Genomic DNA, 12265 nt, shown 5'->3' with positions numbered 1-12265 from the left:
AGCCCGCGCCTCCCTGCCCGGTTACAAGAAAGGGGTAGTTAGCCGCTATTGTCTCACCGCCCCTGTACGGTTGCCTTGGGGTGCCCTGGCGGCATAACGGGGTAAGTAGCAAAATTATATATCAATTTAATCTACCATTGGTATAATTGATTAAATTGTTAGGTGTTTGTTGGATTCTTCTATTTTTACGCAACACGCACGCAGTGCACAGATTGACGTGATTTTGCACTTTCAGATTGACGTGATTTTGCATTTTGCCCTCTTATTATATTAGAGGGCTATTGGCTACTTTCTTCAACCAATCTGTGGTGCTAAAATTTGCCCAAAACTTCGCAAGCAAATACTATCGTTATATTTCGTTGATGAAGTTTAAAATGTGAAAAATGTATAAGACCTCTTCGAATATCCTCACTGAATGCAAAAGTTTGTTTGTGTGTGCTTACTTTACGTCCTGACTAAGCAGCAACCAATCAAGTTAATTTTTGGAATAGAGTTATTTGAAAGGACTGAACATAGCCTACTTTTTATTCCAGGAAAAGAAACAGTGTAAAAACCGCAATAAACGTTGACGAAGAACGCGGGCAACAACTAGTAGTATATTAAATCAAGCTAATGTAGAAAAACATTACATATCATAAAACATTACATATTCGACACGAATTTTTTAAAGCGTTAGTACATGATACCTAATAAAATATTTGTTAGCATTGTTCTAAATTTGCAGCTATATTAGTCTATCAAGGAGGGCTATCGTTCGCGCAATAAGATCAGATTATTTCTACCCTCTCGTCTAACCTCGTTGCAAAAACGACGAGAAAATGGTAGACATAATTATCTTGTGGCGCGCATCTTGGATATACTGATCTCAGGAGTTCAAGTCAATTTAGTTTGAATGCAGTTACTCAGTTTTCCGCCACTGCAGTGACGACCAAGCCCCGCTCACTCCCCACAAAGACGTAACACGGAAAACACTTAGCTCTGTTGACACTACACTTTACCACTGATTCTACTTCAGATTCGCCGAACGGGGCGATTTTCGCGTTAATTGTTGTTTTAAAATTGCACTGAAAACTCTTCATTAGCAAGTGTTTTGCATTCAAAAAAGCGAACGCTTCGCTGTTCAGCTTTTCAGTGTTAATTAGACATATTATGTTAATATTTACTGGAGTATAACTGGATACCCCTTCTTGTTTAATTAAAGTGTATGAATTGCATTTACTTTAAGCATAATTATTTTACAGTCGCATAAAAATTTCTTCGTTGTTCTCTCCTTCTCTTTAGTTGTTCACTCTTGAAAGATCAACTAAGTTGACGTTTGGGGAACATTGGACTAAAGAGGTTGGTGTTAGTAGTTCTAGTATGTTCTGAGGTTTCACGAGGTCATTGGTTCGTTTACGAGATCGAGCTAAGACCTTTTCGGTATTGGATTTCCTTTTATTATTATTATCAGTACAAATCCAAGCCTGTGCCTTGACTATGTTAAGTTGGAACCGCAGGGGTATTACGTATCTCGCGACAGGCTTGCGTCAGGCGCAAATCTTGCAATCACTGCTGTCATACGCCACTTTTGTTTATTTATTGTATGGAAAACTGACGTTTTACAGCAGTGATTGCAAGATTTGCGCCTGTCGTGAGCTACGTAATCGCCCTGCCGGTTAATATCACTTGCATGTGATAATAGTTGTGAAAGCCCACCAACCCGCATTGGAAAAGCGTTTTGGGTCACTCTCTCATATAAAGAACAGGTCTATGCCTAGCAGTGTTACGGTAATAGATACATACCTACAGCTTTTTGCGTACCTATACGTAACGGTACGCTTGCAGTAAGCAGGAAGATAATAGTCATTAGCCTGAATAATATCCGATTGCTGAATTTTGACTTTCATAAGAGGTAAAGATACTAAGTTTGCACTGCACAGTGTGCTAGAAATATCGGCATCAATCTTAAGTTCTTAGCAGTACTTCAAAGTCAAAGTCAAATATTTCTTTATTCAAATAGGCACTATTTTATTCAATATGTCACTTTTGATGCGTACATTACATGTAAAATATAACATAGAAGTGAGTTGATGGCGATAACTAAATTCGTCAACTTAAAACTAAAGCTACGAGATGTCCAAACGCGTCCTGGTCTAAGAAGAAGCCCACAACAAAACTAGCCGGTTTTTTTTTATTATCACCATCTCACATTGTTACTTAAAACTATTAAAGAAGCAACCTGGTTAGATCAATAATTTACACCCAAACATGTTTATCGTTGACGTAGTCCTTAATACTATAATAGGACTTTTCTATAAGCGTACGTTTAACACAAACTTTTAACTTTTTCAGAGACATTTCTAAGATATCAACTGGTAGTTTATTGTAAAATTGTATACAAATCCTTTAAATGAATTACTTATTTTATGACGTCTAGTGTATTGCATTGCTTTATTCCTTCAATAAAAAGAAAAGATCTGTGGGATATAACATTTATAAGTTAAAGCGAAAAATTAAGGGAAAATGTATAGAGGCGAAAATAAAACTTCCTTAGAATAAATGCTTGTATGCTTATTTTATATTTTGTCTGCTAATGGGTTAGTTCAGTTACGTTATTCATTTTTTTCTTTCATGGTCGTGCCACGTTCAAAAATAGCTAAGTTCCTATAAAATAAACATTATCCCTTCAACGAAAATTATTTTGCAGAAAATGATTACATTTGGGAACCCTATGAATATATCAGCTGAAACTACATTTTATTGTTTGTGTTGCCAATAACACTAAATATTCATATATTAATCTACGAACAACCATAAATCTGTATATGCAAAACATAATCCATTAATAACCTAACAAGAACCCAAAAAGCAATTATACCTAAATCTATATAGAACAGAAGCGCGAATGTAATGAATGGCACAGTATTATAACCGGACTGCAAATCTAGTTTGGTAGGGGAACGCGGCAAGTTCGGTGAGCCTCCATGGCCAGACGCTCACCACACTCCGGCGTGTACAGCACCCATCAATCCGCCAATAAAACATCCTAACAAACATAAAATAAACACACGAATACCTACATTAACGAACAGGGTATAAGAGTCACAATCGCGAGCTGACACCATCCCGTGTGAGCTTGGTACGTAATAATAAATCTGACAGATCGGTATAACGTGTTCTTTGTCGCTTCGGACGCGTCCCTCTCTCACAATGGCATACTTATTAGGGATTTAGTCCACATATTAGTTGGGGTAAGGCATTGTTTGATAGAATACGCCCCGGGTGGTTGACTATACGTAGCGTTGTTCTACGCCGTAGCTGGAATATGAACGCTAGGGTTGTAAATTGTTTTTGTCTCAGCTTAATCCTATCCTTTTGTGCTTTATTTTATTAGCTAAGGTACACAGTTTTTTGGTATGCCTTCACAGTAGTCTCAAAAATCATTTCATGCGTATTATGATTTCGTGAAGATTCTTAGATTGTTTTGGATTATGCGCGTAATATCAAACGTGTGCTTCTGTTAGTTTGAGGCCAATACGAAAGACGTGAAAGGCGTCCAAACCGCGTCTGCGATAACGTGCAAAATCGCCCTACTTGCGATCACAAGAATCGTTCTTTAACCTGTACGTCTGTATTTGGTTTTATTTTAAGCTTTGGTTATGATTGTTCTTGCATTTAAGTTAAACTAGTAACGCGTAATTTCGAATTTTACTGATTTTTTGTAAAGATAACCTTAAAATAAAATCTTTGAGAGTTAAAGTTTGCATTGGACCATGATTTATTTTATTGGTTCGTATTAATTTAGCTTATAGGGAGAGATTTGGCGATTTGCATAACGTAATAATTTTACCTAGGGTTCTACACGGAGTGGGGGTTGCAAAGATTGTTGCTCCGTGAGTTAGACTCACACTCGCATCTAGTGGTTTTATGGCATGTTGTGCAGTAAAATTAATACAACACATTTTGCCTATAAAGAATAAAGTCATGTGGCGAAAAATTGTACCATTTAGCGTTCAATCAATATATAGCGTTTATTTGAATATTACAAAAAAAAATCATCGGTCATATTAGTACCTATAACACAAGCTACGCTTACTCTCGTACTATCGTAGTATATTTATTATTATGTTATTTATATATATCAGGATAATCTTAAACCATATATCACGTAACTTACATTATTATGTAATTGTTAGGAGAGATTCAGAACGACTTAAAACAACAACGCATAAACTAAGTCATTTAGTGAACAAAATATCGGTTATGTTCATTAAAAGTTTTTTAGCATTAATTGAAAGACAAAACTGTCAAAGCACCAGTGATTTTAAAAATTCGGCTGATTATTTACCGATTTAATTTAATAAGCGTAGGGTAGATGCTCGTAGGTTTAGTTTTAATAATGCAAGTGTTTTGTTCATTTTTAGGATAAAAAAACTTTATTGCTGCTATACAAAAAAAAACAATAGTAAACCAGAATGCAGAATAGTACTTAGTGCTATGATGGACTAAAATGATCTTTTAAAGGCAACCTGAGCGTGCAAAGCCGATAAAAAGCTGGTAAAGGGATAAAATCATATAATTGTTTACTGTCGATCGAATCTTTTCTTCTGTATTTCTGCTATCTCATGCATCGAAATATTAAACTTTGAGTTATAGTTTGCCGGATATTCATAGTTGGTTGCACACGCTGCGTCCCCGGGAGATGCACGAGATGCGTTCGATCGATGCCCCTCGATCGCGCCCCTTATTGAAAATTATAACAATGGCACACCGCTCTCTGCGCCCTCTTAACACTCACTGATTTCGGCACACCAATGTGGATATGCATTGCGTAGAATAAAATATTTATACCGACCTGACAAAAGAGAGTTGCATGGTTAATCCAAAAACTGTATGATCGAATGGTTTTAAAACTAAATTCCGACTGCGCCTGAGTTTAAAATCCTGATTTTATTGCCGAACATGTTTTATTAAAAAAATAAGCGTAGGCGGCAGTCTACAAGTCATTCGTACGCAATCTATATTAACTCAAACGATAATGTAAGAAAGATAGCACAGATAACATAAATTAACTCGACGGTATTAAAATTAAATATAGGTACTATAGAACATTACCATAGCATATATTGGTATGGATAGCCGCACACTACATCTTTTGTAATTGCAAAGATCTTTAAAAAAAAATAAGTGTAGTCGGTGGCCACAAATCATTCGTACACTATCTATACGAACTTAAATGACGATGGTGGCTACCATGGTCACAATGGTAAAAAGTCACTGTATAGGTAATACAAATTATCTCGACGATATAACAATTAAATTTACCATAGCTTATGTTTTCCTAAATGGATGGCCACCTACTAAAACTCTTTTTAACATAGTGCCTTTATGAAAACTATGTTGTAAGAGGAAACATTATAATTAAATTATATATAACCGTTTGAAATTATTTTGAATAATTCATCAATGGTTCTTATTCGGTAGATACCAAAGGATAATCCAAATTGAAATCCATTGAATATCACCTCCACAGCAGTGTGTTCATAGTAGTGTGTTCGAAGCAAACCCGCGGAGGGCGTTGTGCAGGATTATAATGAGCGGGGCCCCACTAAGTATTTTCGACATGCGTCGCCGTCACCCGACAAACATTCGGGGGTTAACGAGAAGCTCGCAAATTGCAATCGCTACCAAAATTTACTGAAAACCGATGTTACTTTACTATCTATATTAAGCTAGGTTTATTGTGGACTCCTCAAACCAGGGCGCGTTTGAAAGCTACGTATCTTTACCTTAAAGTTTACGAATTTAGTTATCACACTAGTTATAGTTGCGTACATAAAATTTTTCCATTGGACTACTTACATATATTGCACCACCTACCTCTTTTCTACGTTTTTTCCTTTTACGCCATTGGTTGCCTGGAAGAAATCGCTATGTAGCGATAAGGCCACCAAATTGTACTCTCTTGATTGTATTTATATCTTTGTAACTACTTTTTGTTTCTTTGGTGTACAATAAAAGTGTATTCATTCATTCATATATTTTTTATTTTCTTACAATTTCTCCTAATCTCCCAATTTCACCCGTTTGTAAGTGATAATGCAGTCTAAGATGGTAACAGGCTAAACGAGACAGTTATAGTAAACCTAAACCCCTAGTCGGTTTTTACGTGAGAACGTACCGAAACGCTAAATCGCTTAGCGACTTTGTGGGCAGGGTGGCCAATATTTGCCAACCTGTCTAATTGAAGAATTTAAATTAAAATGCTCTTACTTAGAAAATACTTTATAACTGCTATGAACGTGCATAAGAGCAATGTTGAATAGACCTAAGGAATTATTCGTTGTATAAAGGTTTCTACTTTTTTCAATAATGCCGAAAGAAAAGAAAATAGACTATAGGTATAATAAATTTACTTACGTATCAAAAATAAGTAAATCGAAAGAATATAACAATAAAACAGTTATTAGGATAAATCGAATCCAAGAAATAACATACTTATCTGTTTTGAAATAAAACTTTTACAGAAATATACATATTTATTTTTTAGCAATATTGGAGTAGGTCTTAAAATCGAACTGATAGTTACATATTAAATCAATGTCTTACCGTACCAGAACGTGCGTAAACGACATCTTGCAATTGCTTGAAAAAATAAAACTGCACTAAGATTGAAATTAGGAATGACTTTTGACTTCGCACTTGATACTTTAAAGGTACTTACTGAATTAAAAAACTCTATTTGTTATAGCAACTTGACGAAATTTGTGTCTCAGGCACGCGTCCCGTTTTTTACTGATACGATTTTCTCTGTGCTTCGAGGAATACCAAACTGTTGACAAAACAGTGTAACTAATTTCCATTCTGGTGTCGCGTGGGTGCCATAAAGGTCCCACAATGCGGCTAGCACTGCACGTCATTAGCCTGAAGGAATCTGTCATTGTATGTCCTATACTGGGAATGGTTAAACTGCTAAAGAATTCTATCCCTTTGTCACGTATAAATAACATTGTTCGGACATTGTTTTTAAAATTTTCTGCTCTTTGTGTGATTGTTAGGAAGTTAAATGTAGTTAATTCTATTGTCGGGGTTTTTGTGTGCATTGTGGAGGATTTCACGGTGCTATAGATGGTATGGGATGTTGTAGTTGCGTAGAATTGGTTCGTTTATTAGAGACGGCAGGAACCTGTCAGACGTGATAGAGGTATTTCGGTGGACGCTGTTAATGGATGTTAGTGACACCATATTTGAAAGGTTCTTTTTTTATGGTTATCGATGGTGACGATGGTGCTCGGAGAGAAAGCTTAATTAGCAGCTTTACCTTACTCGTATTGTTTTTTTAAAAAGATGATTTTTATATTATATATGAGAGTGTGTCAGTTTCTTCATCCTTTGCAATCTTTTTATATTTCAGTTTATTTGTAATTATTTTTACACATGCATATGAAATTATTATTATACATTCAAAAAGCATTTAAACTATTCATATCTAAATAGGCATATAATAATAAATATAATAATAATTCTTTATTTGGTAACTTCGACCCATCTACACTATAACAGAATAATTTGAAAACAGTAATTATCAAAAAACTTACATGAGATATTAATTTGAAATATACAAAATAATTACAAATTAGAAAATTTGCCTCCAAGCAGCCCTACGTGGAGTTTAATATAAAGCTTGTAAAAATATATGAAAGCCAACTGTATATAAATATGCTACAATCGTGATAATTTTGCACAGAGATTAATGATTGGTATCGATAAGAATATACTAGCTGTTATCCGCGATTTCGTCTACTTTTCTTTATTTTATTTATTTAGAATACTTTATTGCATAAACTTAGAAACAATACGAAAAACATACAAGAAAAGAAAAAAAAATTAAAAAATAAAAGTTAAACTCAGTTTTGTGCAAAGGCAGTCTTATTGCAAAACAATCTCTTATGGCGCATCCACACATGCCCGGCGGCACGGCCGGCGGCATGGCCGGCGGCCGGGCCGCCGGCCATGCCGCCGGCTCATGCATCTTTTACCTGCGGCACGCGCGGCTTTTGGTGCCGGCGGCAGTTTGCTTGCGGCTTCGATACGGAGTGGTAGTGTTGTCGTATTCATTTAAATAACAAAATGACAGAATTTAACTGGGATGATAGTGCTGTACTTTTATTAATAGAAAAGTATCAAGAAAATGAACTATTGTGGAACCCAAGGCATATGGATTTCAAGAATCGCAACAAAAGAAACGATGCTGTTAGGGATATTGCTTCTGTGTTCAACATAGCATCAACAGAAATTGAGAGAAAACTGAAGAATTTATCTAGCCATTATTTTCGAGAAAAACGCAAATTTGAAGAATCTAAAAGGAGTGGATCTGGACGGGATGATGTTCAATTGCCGAAATGGTTTGCTTATAAGGCGTTATCATTTCTTAATGACAAGAATGCACCGGTACCGACTCTGAACAGCCACACACCTAGTGTAAGTACCCATCAAATTCTTATAATTACCTAAGTAGACTAGTTGGTCGACCATAATAAATTTAAAATACATATTTCATTATGCAATATTTTCGTTAATAGGGGTAGGTACAAAGTTTTTGCTTCGCGTATTAATATTTTAGATACCTACTACCTACAACCCGGTAACAATACATAATACCACGGAGCGCGGGCGAGCATACTCTCGTTTTTGACCTTATGTAGTCGGCATAACACTTACCGAAAGCGAAGTATTCGGGAATAAGCGCTCGTGAAGAGTGTACAGGGTTACTGGTGAGACATTTGCAATACTTGAGGACGTGATATATGGCCAACTAGCTGATGCCCGCGACTTCGTTCGCGTGGATTAAGTTTTTAAAATCCCTTGGGAACTCTTTGATTTTCCGGGATAAAAAGTAGCCTATGTCACTCTCCAGGACCTTAACTATCCCCATGCAAAAAATCATGTCGATCCGTAGCTCTGTTGCGGCGTGATTCAAGGACAAACCAACAAACACACTTTCGCATTTATAATATTAGTATATATTAGTATGAAGTATGAAGTATGATATGTAAGATGAAAAAAAATATATAAAGAAATAATATCAATTATTTACTGAGTAAATGTAGCTTAAACTTACATAATTATTTGTATACACTATACATACATGTTATGTTTATAAGCTTGGTTTTTATTTAATATTTACATACTGATAGGATATATTCAAAATATAGTATTGAAGCTTGTTTGCAATTATTTATAAGATTTCCTTTTTATTTTCAGTCTTCTCAAGATAATATCACTCCCCAGACTACGCTACCTTCGACAAGGACTTCACGAAAGCGAAATATAGAGAGAGAACCTGAAGTTGATGAAGCTTTGCAATTACTGAGGGAGATCACGTCTAATGCAAGGCAACGCGATGATGCTGCTATATTTGCAGACTATATAAGTAGCAAGTTGAGGAAGATGGATCATTACACGATGTGTACAGTACAACATCAAATCCAGAATATTATCTATGAAGCAGAAATGAGAATGGGTTCGATGAATTTTGATACTAGTAATACTACTCAGCCTCTTCGTTATCAAAATGTTCGTCCAGGATACTTCACCGGCCAACCTACAACGTTAGCAATGTCACCGTCGCCCTCAACTTCGCGCTCTTACTCTGTTCAATCAGACTATGAAATGCAAAATAGCCCAGATGTCAATACAAGTGACAGTCTGTTACAAGTCTTGGAAAATAATTTAACCAAATAATTTAACCGAAAATAGTGTAATAGATTAAAATAAGGTTACATATTAAAATGACGAAAAACGCAATGCCTTTACTTAAAACTAAAATAAATGTTTATATTTTCGGTTAAATTATTTTATTTTAATAAAAGCTTAAAATTATTGATACATGTTTCTGATTCCTAAATAAAACAATTATTTGAATAATCATATTTTATTTCTTTCAAACATTATATTTGATATTGCCAAGGAAGCTGACCTTGTTCCGATAGAAAATAACATTTTAGCTCATTTCTAATTACACTTGGTTCTACATTTAGAGCGATCTGCGGTATATTTTGTTGCATTTCGTTCAAAACTCCATCAGTAGTTCTTTCATTTCTCTTCATAAAATTATGCAGATGCACACAAGCCATCACGACAATTTTTGCTTTCTCATTTTGTAAACCAATGCGTGAATGCAAAATTCTGAATTTATTAGATAAAATGCCAAACGCGTCTTCTACAACCATGCGCCCGCGACTAAGTCTATAATTAAAAACCCTCTCAGGTGATCCTTTTGCATGATATCCAGAAAACGGTTTTATTATATTCTGTGAGATGGGGAAAGCATCGTCACCGATGAAATAAAAAGGTACAGGTGTATTTCTCCCTTGTAATGGAATCGCTTGTGGCAGACTTAAAGTTCCATCTCGTATCATATCAAATAAAGTTGAATTTCGTAGAACTCCACCATCAGATATTCTGCCCTGACATCCAATGTCTACGTATAAAAAGTTATAATTGGCATCGATTAAAGCTAGCAAAACAATACTGAAATATGACTTATAATTAAAAAACTCAGAACCGCTATTAGTTGGACATAGTATACGTATATGTTTCCCATCGAGGGCACCTACGCAATTAGGTACATTCCATTTCTGCATGAAACTTCGAGCCACTGATAGCCATTCTCCATGTGTATTCGGCATCTGTAAAAAAAATTGTTTGTGATATTTGTGTGTTTAGTTCTAGTTATATGTATGTAAAATGTGTGTGAAGTTCCAGGTAGGGGAGAGTGGGTAACGGTGGATCAAGGGGTACAGTGGATCGAACGCGGCCTATATAATGCGCACATTTACACGATATAGCATTTTACGTTCTATTTTGTATTGCCCTTGACTCGCTACCGGGGTGCGACGGAAAAGTAAGTATGAAAGCAAAATATTTTGAAGTTTTAAAAATGTAATGCTGCAGTTTGTAAAAAGTATTTAATATGAATCAAAAGTCACATGGCGTCATCAGATATGACTATTTTTTTTAAAGAAAGGGAAATCCTTTCTTTAAAAAAATAGTCATATCTATAAACCTGAGAAAGGTAGCCCTAAGATTGCTATGGCAGTGTGTACCTTATTGATTTTGCTCAGGCTTTATTATAAAAACACATTCTAAAAGTGTTAAATTGTGGCAATATTTAGCTCTACAAAAAAGTTGATTCACTGTTACCCATTGCACTCTCCCCTACAGTATAAAATCAAATATTATAATTGTGTCTTGTACATGCCGTAACTGTGTGAATGTATGTGGTCTGTTTTGTTTTCTAATGTAGGTGTTCAGTTTCTAACTACCTAATGTGTTACGGATATTTTGTACTTACCCTTAAATAATTGGATAATGTAGACACCAAAGTTTGACAAACATCTAGAATTATTAAAGAAATAACTTGTGGAGACACTTTAAACAGTGTACCGAGTGAAAAATAAGAGTCTCCTGTAGCCAGGTATCTCAAAGTAATTGCTAGTCGATCGGAAGCTGACACAGCATTTCTCCAGCGGGTGTCAGTTTTTGATATCATGGGTCCAGTTAAATTCAGTAATATTTCAAATTCTTCACTAGAGATCCTTAGAAAAGTGTTAAATTTCGAACGAATATTTCTTCGGTTTATGTCGTCCCTTCTAAAATCTTCAAGTATCGGGGACACATTAGGCCTATTTCGAAGACTTGGTCTGACCCAATATCTTCGTTTGATTTTGCGGTTCTTTTTATGAATAATGACATACAACACTACACTTGCGATACACGCAACTATATCATAGTCCAACATCTTTCGATTCTACGTACACGACTAATTTCAACGAAAGTCACAACACTACTGCGTAAATTGCAACCGCGACTGCAGGCCGCCGGTAAAGCCGGCGGCAAAGTCAGCGGCAAGGCGGTCTGAAAGTCGGCGGCAAACCCGGCGGCATAAGCCGGCGGCATGTGTGGATGCGCCATTACAGACAACCCTTGGTAAAAATAAATAATAGAAAACATGAAAGAGAGACAGTGCAAACAATGAAACATAAACAGGCGAGAAAAAATTATACTTTATATATTATATAGTATTATATTTTCTTTTATTGTTTATCAAGTGTTTTAAGTCCAGCAGCAATCGTTTCTTCTCCAAGGTCAAACGTATTTTATATACCTCTCTAGGAGCTAGCTAGATGGAAAATATCTTTAAGTTAAGTTAAGCTGTTCTCTCGCCGGGTTTTCTCTCAGAACAAGAAGCATTAAGGCCGTAGTCCACTACGCAGGCAAAATG

General features: G+C 35.7%; 2 protein-coding genes across 2 annotated transcripts; one reads left to right on the top strand and one right to left on the bottom strand.

Moving 5' to 3' along the window:
- The first annotated feature begins 7980 nt into the window (after positions 1-7980).
- On the top strand, positions 7981-9777 carry LOC120631295. Its single transcript, XM_039900779.1, has 2 exons — positions 7981-8460; positions 9244-9777. Exons 1-2 carry the CDS (start codon positions 8110-8112, stop codon positions 9721-9723), a joined length of 831 nt encoding a protein of 276 aa, XP_039756713.1. The 5' UTR covers positions 7981-8109; the 3' UTR covers positions 9724-9777.
- A 103-nt stretch (positions 9778-9880) lies between these two features.
- LOC120631164 lies at positions 9881-11951 on the bottom strand. The gene is made up of 2 exons (XM_039900622.1): positions 11336-11951; positions 9881-10670 (listed from the first exon to the last, which is right to left on the bottom strand). Exons 1-2 carry the CDS (start codon positions 11780-11782, stop codon positions 9930-9932), a joined length of 1188 nt encoding a protein of 395 aa, XP_039756556.1. The 5' UTR covers positions 11783-11951; the 3' UTR covers positions 9881-9929.
- Between the last annotated feature and the right edge of the window lie 314 nt (positions 11952-12265).

The sequence above is a fragment of the Pararge aegeria genome, chromosome 17 (assembly GCF_905163445.1).
Source record: "Pararge aegeria chromosome 17, ilParAegt1.1, whole genome shotgun sequence".
NCBI classification, from domain to species: domain Eukaryota; kingdom Metazoa; phylum Arthropoda; class Insecta; order Lepidoptera; family Nymphalidae; genus Pararge; species Pararge aegeria.
Note: the sequence above shows the minus strand (reverse complement) of the source record. Positions and strands in the feature narration are given on the sequence as shown.